This window comes from Perca fluviatilis, chromosome 18 (assembly GCF_010015445.1).
Source record: "Perca fluviatilis chromosome 18, GENO_Pfluv_1.0, whole genome shotgun sequence".
Taxonomy (NCBI): Eukaryota; Metazoa; Chordata; class Actinopteri; order Perciformes; family Percidae; genus Perca; species Perca fluviatilis.
The window spans coordinates 23,564,629-23,576,971 of record NC_053129.1 but is presented as its reverse complement, the minus strand read 5'-3'; the positions used below and the strand labels follow the sequence as shown (position 1 = coordinate 23,576,971).

Genomic DNA, 12,343 nt, shown 5'->3' with positions numbered 1-12,343 from the left:
ATTTTTGACCTCCCAAAAGTTCAGGAATAACCCAGTTATCATTTCTTGTTTCCTTTTCCGACATGAAAACGCTTCTTGTGGTTTGGCCATTAGAGGGCTCACTTACATACTGCTGGGGGCCAGATTCAACATAAATATAGTCTATAAAACAATACTGTCAGAGAGAAACCTTTGCTGCTGCCAAGAGCCGCCATCTGTTTTCAAGTCATCTACTGTTGTGTTTATTTATTCCATTTTATGCCAGCAGTCCAGTCCAATGTCCATACTGTGGGCTATAAACAGGGACTCATGTGCCAGAATTGTAAGGTAAAGGGTTCTTGTGTAAATAGTGGTCTACAAAACAGAAACAGAAATGGCAGGAATGTAAAATATTCTTTTAATCTTCATCTTGTTTTTTCTTCTATTTACATAAAAAGGCAAATTCTCTAATCTTAAAGATATGTCAGTAGACTGTTTACCTGTTAATCTTAAAGAGGATAAAATGTCAGTACTGAATATAGTAAGATTAATCAGTGTTTATGTGATTAAACAGCAGAACAAAATGCTCTACAAAGAATGACAGAGATGAAATATTATCTACAGATGACAAAATACAGTATATCACTATGAGCCACTTGTACTTTGACAAATCTTCAGTATTTGGACCACAGTTTGGGTCTGACTCTACAGTTTGCATCTATATCAACCAAACAGTGCCTTGAAAGGGACGTCAGGCTCCAACGTTTTACTATCTCACTGTAAACTATGATGTGCTTATAATTATGTATCAATAATTTATCTTAATGAGCATCACTAAATGGTTGCAGGCCTAATGTACTAATGCATTAGGTTGTGTTTCCCTGTGGGCTATAGTGTGTATGTGATGTTCAATTGTGAGTTTACTGTGGTGGTTGAATATTATGTTTTAATATATAATGATATAAAATGCAAAGCTAAGCCTATTTAGCTGTATAATTCTGCAGTAACCAACCATTTTATTATTTGTTACAGTAATATTTTTTTTAAATGGATATTATTATCATAATTGGTCCATACTGAGAAGGTCATGCAGCTAATTGGACGCAGGGGGTGGGCTCCTCTCTGCAGCACCGCCTCTGTGTTGTGATTACTCCAACAGGGATGTGTGTGTGTTATTTATATTGTGGTGTTGGGGTGGCTGCTCACACGTGCAGCTGCCTGTCCTCTTTGTCCTGCTTCACAGCTTCACTGGCTGCCATGGGCACTGCCTACAGGGAGAGGAGCTGAGTGCTGCTTTTTCTTTTTTCTTTTTCTTACATTGCATCCCTTGCAGCAGTCCTTAGCACCTAGTCGTTGCATCGCGAGAGGAGTCTCAGCCTATTTTTGCGCGGCTTCCGAGGCACAATAACCGGATTCCCGTAGGCGATACCCAGCGACGTCTGCCCACCTGAAAGATGCTGGGATGATGCATGTTTTGAATGTATCTGGTTGGGCTCCGGCCGGACGGGTTTCTTTTGGATGGTGCACAGAGGGGTTTTCGGTGTTTTTATGTTTCACCCTGATTTGGAAACCCCCCATCCCATCAGGAGATCCATGACCCGATTAACGTACCGTTGTCATCATGTCCCCAGCATCGGCTGCAACGGGCAGTGAAAGCAGCACCACCACCGTCCCCGAAGAGGAGTCGGACAGCCCCCGAGAGGAGGTGAGGACACATTGTTTACAATGTGAAGGCCAATTTCTTTACCCAAATGAATGGGGGGGCTTTAATTAGTGTGGCATATATCACAGTGGAATCCCAATAATCTCACTATAATCATCAGTTTTTGGAGATTAGGGTTTAGGGCCAGTGCACGCAACACTTGGGAATTAGTTGTATTAATAGGCCTACAGTTGTATTGATGGCCTAATATGCAGTAATTTATGAACCTGTGCGTCCAAGCGCGCACCCGAAAGTGTGAACGTGCATGGATGTACTCCCATTCTCCTCCAGACAAGTTTCCAAAATGGGGTTCGGGGACCTCTTGTGTGTCCAAGCAAGGGTCAAAACGGGTCTTGAGGAAACTGAAAGTCTAATAGCCTATCATTCACTGTCACTGTTACAATGAGAGAATACAAGAATGGCGGTTTTCTTCAAATGTTTCCACACAGTTATTTTCTGAAAAGAGAACTCCTAAGGCCATGTTCACGCTTGGCTCTTTTTTCAAGCTGCCAACGTCTGTTTTACATTATAATCCTATGGAGTAAACCGTGCTTAAAAAAAAAGTCCTGAGCGCTTTTTTAAAACACAACCACTACCACAACCACTCTGCAGCTCAGAGCGTCTTTTTGAAGTTGAAAAAAGTTCTACTTTTCTGGAAACAAAACACCCTACATCAAGCGCTTTTTTGACAATTGACCAATGACAAGCGGAGCAGCGAGACCTATCGTTTCCACAACAACAACAAAAAATGGAGAAGGTGCCGATAGATAGACTTGTGCTAGTGTCGGAGCACAGCGAGTTATATGATGTGACCGGGTGCTCCCTGTTCAGGGAATGATGGTTGGTGGAACTCACTTTGTTTTACTGTATCTAACGTCAGTAACATTAGTAGAAGTGCCGCTCCCACTCTCTGTTTATTCTCTAGATCACTCGACCACTTTGTTTTACCCATAGACAGTGAAAGAAATGGACACAGCTACGCCATAGACTTCGATGGAGACCAGTGAAGTCACTTTTCCGGTGATGGCTGAGCATGCTGCGCAGCCTCAAACTGAGCTTGACGACGTAGATGTAACGTGAGCAACCTGTCTGAAAGTTGTAAGTCTTCTGGTAGCTGTGCCAAGACAAATCTGTTCGTGGATAAATGTTACTTCATATGAATTCACTTGCCACATACCGAAGTATTTCCAATCCATCAAAACGTTGCTGAAATATTTGGTTCCGATGCTTTCATGACTCTCTATGGGCTTCTCTCTTGACTGTATGCTTCCACGCCCCCCCACCCCCCGATTGCCTGCGAGCTTCTCCTGACTATACGGTAATTTATCTACTGTGCGACAGAAAGTCGTGTGGTTATGACACAATCGTTACTCTTTAAATGCAAGATTATATGACTTCAATGGAACTGTATCAAAGTGGCGCCAAAATTTATGGCAGTCAATGGAATGCTAACGGGAGGTGATGGCTTGTTAGCTTGAATGAATCTCCCCATAGGTACGCTTTCCGGATGCTCACTTACCCCCTTGGTTTCATCTAGCACTGCTCCACATAGCACTCTTGGATACTGTTGTTGGTCGAGCTGTTGTTATAGCAACAAAAGATGCTCTTGGCTGCTTATTGCAACACTATTGATGTAGGTTTGTTACTTTGAAGACAAAGAAATCTATTGAGCTAAACTGTCTGTGAGGACAGACATGAAACGACAAGAGCCCAATAATCAACCATAATCTGTTGCTGTCAACATCCCTAGATTGTATTGACACCATCAAAACAGACAGACTCACAACTAAATATTTCCTGCATGGGGAAATAGGGATTCAATTCATTAGGGATCCTTTACTCCCCCTTCAGACACACATGTTAGATAAGTTACACATCCATTACACAAGAGGATTTTTATATAACTCTTATTATGTCAAGAGAAAGTGTCCATGATTGTGAGAGACACTTAGTTAAAGGCACCACAGTGGTCTCATGAGTTGTGAAGCTTCTCCAGTCTTGAAGGTTGTTACTGAAACATTTGTTTTAAAATATTATTGATACCATTTCATAACAGGTTATTTTATGGATATCCCTCCAGTAGAAACAACAACTTTCATTCTATCCTAAGCCTCTTTTATTTTAGAAATGTAATGTTAAAGCATCCATATAATGTAAATTGCATTAGTCAAAGCCAACAGACATTACTGTAAACCACAAAGTTAAACTTATTACACTTATTTTGGAAACAATTTCCATTGCAACTTCTTAAATATTTATTTTTCTGCCTCAATAAAGCTATAGTGCGTAGTTTCTGTCGCCCCCATGAGGAATTCTAAGTAATGACACCACTGTTGTTGCATCCGCATTAGAGGTTATATTCTCCACCCAAGCCGACATTTCCTGCCACTATCCTAGGGCCGGGCCGGGCCCTTGATCAAGCATTTGTGTTTTTTTAAACATTACTTTATTAGCCTAATTGGGTGGGGAGAAAGCTATGCCATAATCATGCGCAGCGTCTCCTGCACTCGCACGCATCACACTGGGCCTGCTGGGCTGTATGTTGTAGCTTAAGGGCAACATGGAGCTTGAAGATGTAAAGAAAAAAATAAAAACAGGAGAATTAGCCTACCTTTGAGCAAGTTTGGAGGAAAGTCGGAGGTATGGAACCATTTTAAACAAGTCATGGGCAATGACAACATATGTGTTGGCTTTGTCGAGTGCATTAAGTGTAGCACGCTGCTCGCCTATGACAGCAAAAAAACAGGGACGATGAACAGACACATGAAGCAGGCTCGCCATGGTAGAAAAGATGATCAGCCTTAATGTCCTCGTTTGTTACTTCTCCAAGCATACCCCTTCTAAACAGATTTCTGCTCAGAATTGTAGTTGAGAACGTCAGTTATAACGGCCCATGTATTAAAAAAAATGTCGGGTTTAAATCGGGCTCAGGCTCATAATTACAGTTAATGTGTCGGGCCGTGCCAGGCTCGGACACAACGTGCATGGGCTCGGGTACGGGTTTTGGGCCCGATCTAAGCTCTAATCCACATGACACAAGCCTTCCGAAATCGTGCACGCTCACCCACCCCTCCTCCGTGCAGTTGCTAGTAGCCAAGGAGGACACGGAGGATTAAAAAAAAAACATGATGGACTCTGCAGAAAAGGTAATTATCTTCACTCAAGTTTCTAATTTCTAACAATTTCTAAACACAGCCATGCTGAGAAATACAGAGAAGCTGATAGTCTTAATTAGCTTTGTATCAACTCATTTGGCAATGTTTTGTTTTTGTGTATTTTGTGTTTGTATGTGTATGTGTGGTTGTGCTGCTGCCTGTCTTGGCCAGGACACTCTTGAAAAAGAGATTTTTAATCTCAAAGAATCTTTTCCTGGTTAAATAAAGGTAAAAAAATAAAATAAATTAAAATAAAAAAAGGTGGAGGGAGGAAGAGAGAGAGTGAATACAGTCCATCTAAAACTTCCTGAAGCCTGTACTCATCTCTGGTGTAATTCTTTAAGTCAAGGGTGAAACTGGTGTGAAATTGAATTTTTTGAGCTACACTTTAATTTACATATCTGCAAATTTTGATATATGATTGCTGTTTCAAGATTATATTTGCTTTCATTTAACGACACATTTTTTATCAAATACTGTCATATACAGGCATAACTGGTTTCCAAAAAAATTTTTCCTTTTACAACTGTTCATCATCATTCCTGCTGCTTAAACAGAGGCTGTAAAGTGTAATATGAGCCACAAGGTATGTCATGTTGTATTGATTATAGCTGTCGAGCATGTACAGTATGCTACTGAGTAAATACTCCTTCTGCAGTAGGTTAATCTCAATGGGGAATTTCAATGTTAATCCCTTTTACCCCGTGAGGTGTAGCCTTGGGTTAACAAGGGACTTGGGGACCATGTGGCCAAGGTGGGGAAGATGATTATGGAGAAAAAACATCTATTATTTATGCTCGTCTGTCACTCGAAGAGCACAGAGCTGACATATTGAAGTCAAAACATCAATGCAGTGATGCTGGTTGTTGTGGTCGCAAGTATGCAGGAGCTGACCTTTGTAAGAGATGGCAAGGATAACCGTTGTCTTTTAACTGAATCAGTGCTGCTACAGTACAAGTGTTTTATGTCTATACACAGTCGGCTCTGCCCTAGTGCAGTATCTTTTAGGCAAATTCTTTGAATTAATTTTGTTTCATTCATCCTTCCTGGGGCTTTTGAATATCTGCCAGGTTTATGTGGCAGCATTCCCAAAAGGCGTGACTAGCTCTTGATGCAGACACTGGGGTTTGCTGTGCCCCGTGGTGATAAAGGATGGCACCAGCTTTATGCTGTCAGAGTCAAACGACTGCTTTTTTTTGGCTGGCTTGACATTAAATGTGGAATCTACCCCTAAGAATATTTCTTCTCTTTTACTTCTTTTCTATTCTTTAATATCATATTTATATAAACACACGCACCATGGCCATGTGCACACCCACACACCAGTCTAACAGAAGCTCACAGGGCTCCTTACTGACATCAAGGCATACTACTTAACATTTTACTTTTGCAATAATCAATAATTTTTCTTAAAATTATAAGAGTGGGTGAGTCTTTTGATTATAACAAGCGAAGACCAAGGCATGAGAAATTGCCTCACGGCTCATGCATAAACTATGCCGAATGCAGAATATTTTCTTAAATATTTTATACGCATGAGCCTTTTTAACTAGTTCTAACTTCCTACTGAACATATATTTAGGTTATGTTCATCTTTTATTTTATATTTAAGTGTGTAATTACAGGTAATACAAATCCTGTTCCTAATTGCTTTTTTTTTACAGTTATATTTCCAGTGACTTATTGCTGTTTTCTCATCTTCTTTGTAGCAGCGGCCCCATAAACAGTCCCTGACAAAATCCTTGTGTCAGGAAACTCACTGGAAATGTCTGCTGCTATCCCTGCTGATGTACGGCTGCGTCGGGGTGATGGCCTGGTGCCAGGTGACCAAGGTCACACGCCTCTCCTTCGACAGCGCCTACAAGGGAAGGTCTATGATGTACCATGACAGTCCCTGCTCCAACGGCTACATCTACATCCCTTTGGCCTTCCTGGTCATGCTCTATGTGGTCTACCTGGTGGAGTGTTGGCACTGCTACACCAGGAATGAGCTGCAGTACAAGGTGGATGTGGACAGTGTGGCAGAGCGCATCCAGCGAATGCAGCAGGCTACGCCCTGCATCTGGTGGAAGGCCATTAGCTACCATTACATCAGGAGGACACGGCAGGTGACACGCTACCGTAACGGAGATGCCTACACCACCACGCAGGTCTACCACGAGCGAGTCAACACCCACGTGGCTGAAGCGGAGTTTGACTATGGGAACTGTGGGGTTAAGGACATTGCGAAGCAACTGCTGGGCCTGGAGGACTTCCCCATCACAAGGCTGAGGTTCACTAAGTGCTTTAGCTTTGCCAATGTGGAGTCAGAGAACTCCTACCTGACCCAGCGGGCCAGGTTCTTCACAGAGAATGAGGGCCTGGATGACTACATGGAGGCCCGTGAGGGGATGCACCTGAAGAATGTAGACTTTAAGGAGTATATGATTGCCTTTTCTGACCCTAATCACCTTCCCTGGTACGCAGCCAACTCCACTTTCTGGGTGGCAGCTGCATTCACCCTCTCCTGGCCTCTGCGGGTGCTGACAGAGTACCGCACGGCCTGTGTACACTACCACGTAGAGAAGCTGTTTGGCTTTGACTATGTGCCAGTAACACCATCTGAGGAGCGGCCACAATGCAGACACATCCCACGAGTCAACACAATTGACAGCACGGAGCTGGAGTGGCACATCCGCTCTAACCAGCAGCTGGTGCCCAGCTACTCAGAGGCAGTTCTCATGGACCTGTCACAGCTCTCAGGGAGCTGTAACAACTACTCCGTATGTGGAAGCTATGGTAGCTACAGGCAGAACTGTGAACGCTGCCACCGTGCCATCAGCAGCTCCTCCATCTTCTCTCGCAGCGCCCTAAGCATCTGCAACACAGGGAGCCCCCGCATCCCTTTCAGCGCCAGCCGCTTTTCGCTGGGCCGGTTGTACGGCTCCAGGCGGAGCTGCATGTGGAGAAGCAGCGGGAGCCTGAATGAGCGGTCCTGCCCCACAGAGAGCACGAGCTGTCTGTCAGGCCCGCAGGCCAGTGAGGAGAACCCTCCAGCCTACCAGGACGCTCTGTACCTCCCAGTGCTCATTGTACATCGCAATGAAGGCTGCCTCAACCACGACCACCGCTCCCTGCACAGAAACGGCTCCTGTGTGGAGACTTCTCTATGACCCACGGCTGCCAGACTGAGCAAGACATATAATGATACAGGAACAGAGTGAGAAACCTCTTCACACCAGGGCTGAGCTAACAATGACTTCTGCTTCTCCCTTTTACAACAGAGGTTACAAGTCACCTGCAGCTTCAAACAAACAGGAAAAAGTATATCTGGAAAAGTCCTTACAGTACAGTCAATAAGTCAGGGAAAGACAGATGTGATGCTATTGTTTAGACTGTTGTTTAAAATACAATGTGGCTTTAAATGACAAATTGCCAAAGTGTCATGTACTGTCCTACAGCGTCCATAAGGACACAAGTCAAATAACCAAGGAATACCAAGGGAGTCACATCCCACTGTAAATGCCATATTTGTAGATCTTAGTCACAGACAAGGACATGAGTAACACTTTCTAGTATTTGAAGCCTAAAATGGGGTTTGACTCAGCGATAGCCTGAGAAATGAAAGGGATATGACAATTAATGGTCACATGAATGAGAAATGAAGAAATATTGGGGAAATCACAAACTCACACATCATGTGAGTGATGATTTAATGTGAGTCAATTGGATGAATTATGAGGGAAATGCATTTTGCAAATTGCAGACTAAATATTTTTGCTGAAACAAAATACATGTCTAATGGCTGTTACAAAGTAAAGTTAACCTAGGCCTGAATCTAAAATCTAAACATCTGCATGTGAAACGTTTTGATACTGGCTGATTAAAAATCTGTTCATTCAAAGTCAATGCTCATGGAAATCCATTTCAAATGGAATACATTTCCATAGTATAAAAATAAATGTCTGATGCAGTGGCTGAACTATCAAGTTAGCTGAAATCGGCTTGGCTGCGATGACATTATACTTCCTAGCTTGCTAAATATAGCAGCACAGTCGATGAATAATTTAGCACAGGAGGGCTGAAGGACCCGAAAACTTCAAACTGAATCAACACTTCTTCTGTTATTATAAACTGCACATTTTCTATAATGGCCAATTACATGGTAATAACCCTCACCATACTATTAATAGAGCAGTGTCAACTCAGTTAGTTTAAAATCTCAAAGATGCATTTGATTTCATTTTTGGCAATATTTTTATTCAGCCTACCTCCTTATTTAAGTGCCTAGCGATCAACTGTTACTAACGAACATAAGCTATCATAACTCAATCATCATCTCATCTCAACATCTTCCCATTAAAACAAGTTGAATTTACACTCCTAATAGCACATTGTCTACAATGCATAGGATAAATGAATATTGTTTAAAATACCCAAGGTTTTAAGAAGCGGGCCCTAAATATTTTCAGATGATTTTCCTCATAATATAAAACAGCCCTCGTATACTGCTGCTGATGCATATCAGAGAGACAGCCAGAGAGCCGGCCATCAAAGACGCTAGAAATAGGCAGAGGCCTGGATTCACTACTGATAGTGTCAGATTTAATAATATGACAGGATTACTTTAAAGAAAAAAAAAGAAGAAAAAGTACTCTCAAATGAGTGTGCGCAGTGTTTTAAGGCTCGATTATACTCCAGACCGGATTCGTACACAGGTAGCTGCGGACCCCATGGGTGCCTAGTTGGTCTGTTTATACTCTCCGTTAAGAGGATGCGTTCCCCACATGTGCAGTAGATTGCTGCAGTGAAAGATAAACTGGCATGGGCAGATCATTCTCCACCATTAAGAACATGAAAATGTCCATGAATATTAAATGTCAGAATCTTGCCTGTGGTCGGACACTTTCTGTGACTTCCTGTTACAACTTGTCTTCACAATAATGAGCCTGTAAAATTGTGACCAGTTAGCCACACTCATTACATTCCACGTTAAGGTTGGAGTTGCAGACTATCTTTATAGCAATACTAGACTGACAACAGTCAAAGGAAGCGAAGCATGATATAAACCGATTCTATCAAACCTTACATTTAATTCAACAGACAGTTTAGCATGAAAGCATTATGTAAATTGTTTTAAAATGGTATCACAACTCACAGGTCATCTATGCAAGGCCCTAGAACTCAGGATAGTATAAAGGAAAAAAAAATCAAATATCTACAACAACATACCAAAACCAGATCATTTTTAAAAAAAAAATTTTTTTAAAAAAAAAAATATACCTTTTAATTAAAAACTAATAAAACTCTCAAAATTAGCTGCATAATAACCAAATCATTTTTAAATGAGGGGTTTGCAAACTCATGATGTTGAACAAAAGTGACATAACATTACTAATGTTCCCATTCCAGATAACAAAGGTGCAGAAGCAGGTCAGATACAACAAAGAATCATGTTAGATTTCTGCTCCTCTCCAGGATTTTGGTTGCACCAGCTATTCATAAATCCATTTCTATGTCCTTTCTAAGTTCTTAGTACTAGCTGGATAGTTTTAAACTAGTGATGTACTAAATCGGGCTGAACCATTAGAACTTGAGAGAAGTCTTAGCAAGTAAAGACCTTTGTATTGTGCAAATTGGTTAACATTGGTAACTTCCATATGTTACACAACTTAACTGTTATTTTGTATTTAGTTATTGACATAACATTTTGTAAATTGAGGTATATTGGCTTATCTTTTACAAAACATAACTACATATTATTAATACATCATTGAACAGCATTTCAATCAAGTGTTGTTTGCTGACCATATTCCATATTACCTCTGTTACTCTTCAATATAAATAGATCATGAATTAACAAATTAGTTTAGTGCAGTTACAGTTGCACCTGGCAGATAGTTGGTCAAAATATGTATTAACAACTAATCTTTCTACTTAAGAACTAGTTTGTGTGGTGCAACCCATTTTAATTTAGTGATTAGTGTAAATTTCAGTAATCTCACTCAGTAAACACTTATAACACGGGGCAAGTTTGAACAGCTGGGGCAACCTACTCCAGGTCCTGGTGTTCATAATACTTATGTATTTAGAGCGCTCATATAATGTTCAAGAAATTGTTTATATATAGACATTTCAGGAAATACACTTATTTGCGTCCTTGCAGAAAGTTAAATGACAAAATCAATATCACTCTGATGTCTGAAATATGAAGCTCCCACCAGCAGCAGGTTAGCTTAGTTTAGCACAAAGACTGGAAAACAGCTAGCCTGGCTGTGTCTGAATAAAATCCACCTCTCAGCACCTCTAAAGCTCACTATTTAACATATTTTATCTGGTTTGTTTATTCTGTACAAAAACTGAAACGACAAGTTGTTATTTTACAGAGGGTAAAATCAACATGAAAGTAGTGATTTTCTCATCTAACTTTCAGCAAGAAACCAAATTAGCATATTTCCCAAAAATGTCAAACTATCCTTTTAATGGTAATTGGTGGTGTACTACGCAACCTAAACATAAACAGCATTTTAGCGGAAAAAACAAACAAGACGCAGGGATTGAAATTCATTAATTTCATTTCTCATGAAGGGCTGTATTAAATCCTAGCATGCATTGGTCAGAAGGCAGGGAATTATGAACCATGTACTGTGGGGTGAAGTGTAGAACCATAAGGAAACCACAAGGAAGAGCATGCAACTCCACAAGGGATTAAACATGTAAAATCTATATATGATTTTGGATTTTAGTCACTGTTTTATACTGAAGTTATCACATTCTCTCATTAATGATTAGCCAACAAGCCTGTCAGATGGCTTCACTGTGATCCATACATAGTCATGTGTAGACAAATGTGTTTACCAGTGCAATGTTTACATAACAACAGTGACAAAAAAACACACGGTTATAAATCTGACTGGAAGGTTCATAACTAGACATTTTTTCTCCATAGACGACTGTTAGCATAAAAGTTTTTGCCATGTGTATTAAGTAGTTGTTGTTATGATATGTACTCTTTCACTCAAGAATGCTCTAGGGGTTCGTCTTTTTATATTTAAATGACTGTGGATTTTCAAGACTGTAAAGGCAGAAAGGATTTGTACTGTACATGAAATAGAGACAAGAGGTTAGAATGACTGTCGATGTGGATGTTGTGCTTTGCCAAATGTGTCGCGCACACTTAAAGGTGACTGAAGTAGGGACTTTTTTGATGTGCAGACGTTAAATGGTAAGTTTGTTAAGTTACAAATGGCAATACAATCCACTGTAAAAATGTTCATGCAACACAGCCAATTTTCAATGTTTGTTTCCCTTTAAACCAATTTTTACATTATTCAATCATATTTGATACACCTTTATTTAGCTGAAAATGTTGTCAAAACGAAAAATGGCTGGGTGATTGTTGATAGTGATTACTGATCTAAAGAATATCAGTATTCTATTATATGTAGACTATGTGCCAGTCCACCATCTACTTATAGAATAGCTTTGCCTCTCTTCATATGATTCTAGGAAACAATTAGTAATTTTGAAAGATTAATTACAGTAAAGA

General features: G+C 40.6%; 1 protein-coding gene across 1 annotated transcript; it reads left to right on the top strand.

Annotated features, from left to right (window-relative positions):
* The first annotated feature begins 1,029 nt into the window (after window positions 1-1,029).
* Window positions 1,030-9,994, top strand: tmem151ba (transmembrane protein 151Ba). The gene is made up of 2 exons (XM_039782076.1): window positions 1,030-1,663; window positions 6,525-9,994. The coding sequence occupies exons 1-2, from the start codon at window positions 1,580-1,582 to the stop codon at window positions 7,965-7,967; spliced, it is 1,527 nt and encodes a 508-aa protein (XP_039638010.1). The 5' UTR covers window positions 1,030-1,579; the 3' UTR covers window positions 7,968-9,994.
* The last annotated feature ends 2,349 nt before the right edge of the window (window positions 9,995-12,343 follow it).

Coding starts and splice junctions, on each gene's coding strand:
- tmem151ba (XM_039782076.1), top strand. CDS start 1,580: ATGTCCCCAGCATCGGCTGCAACGGGCAGTGAAAGCAGCACCACCACC. Junction 1,664..6,524: donor CGGACAGCCCCCGAGAGGAG/GTGAGGACACAT, acceptor TCTTCTTTGTAG/CAGCGGCCCCATAAACAGTC.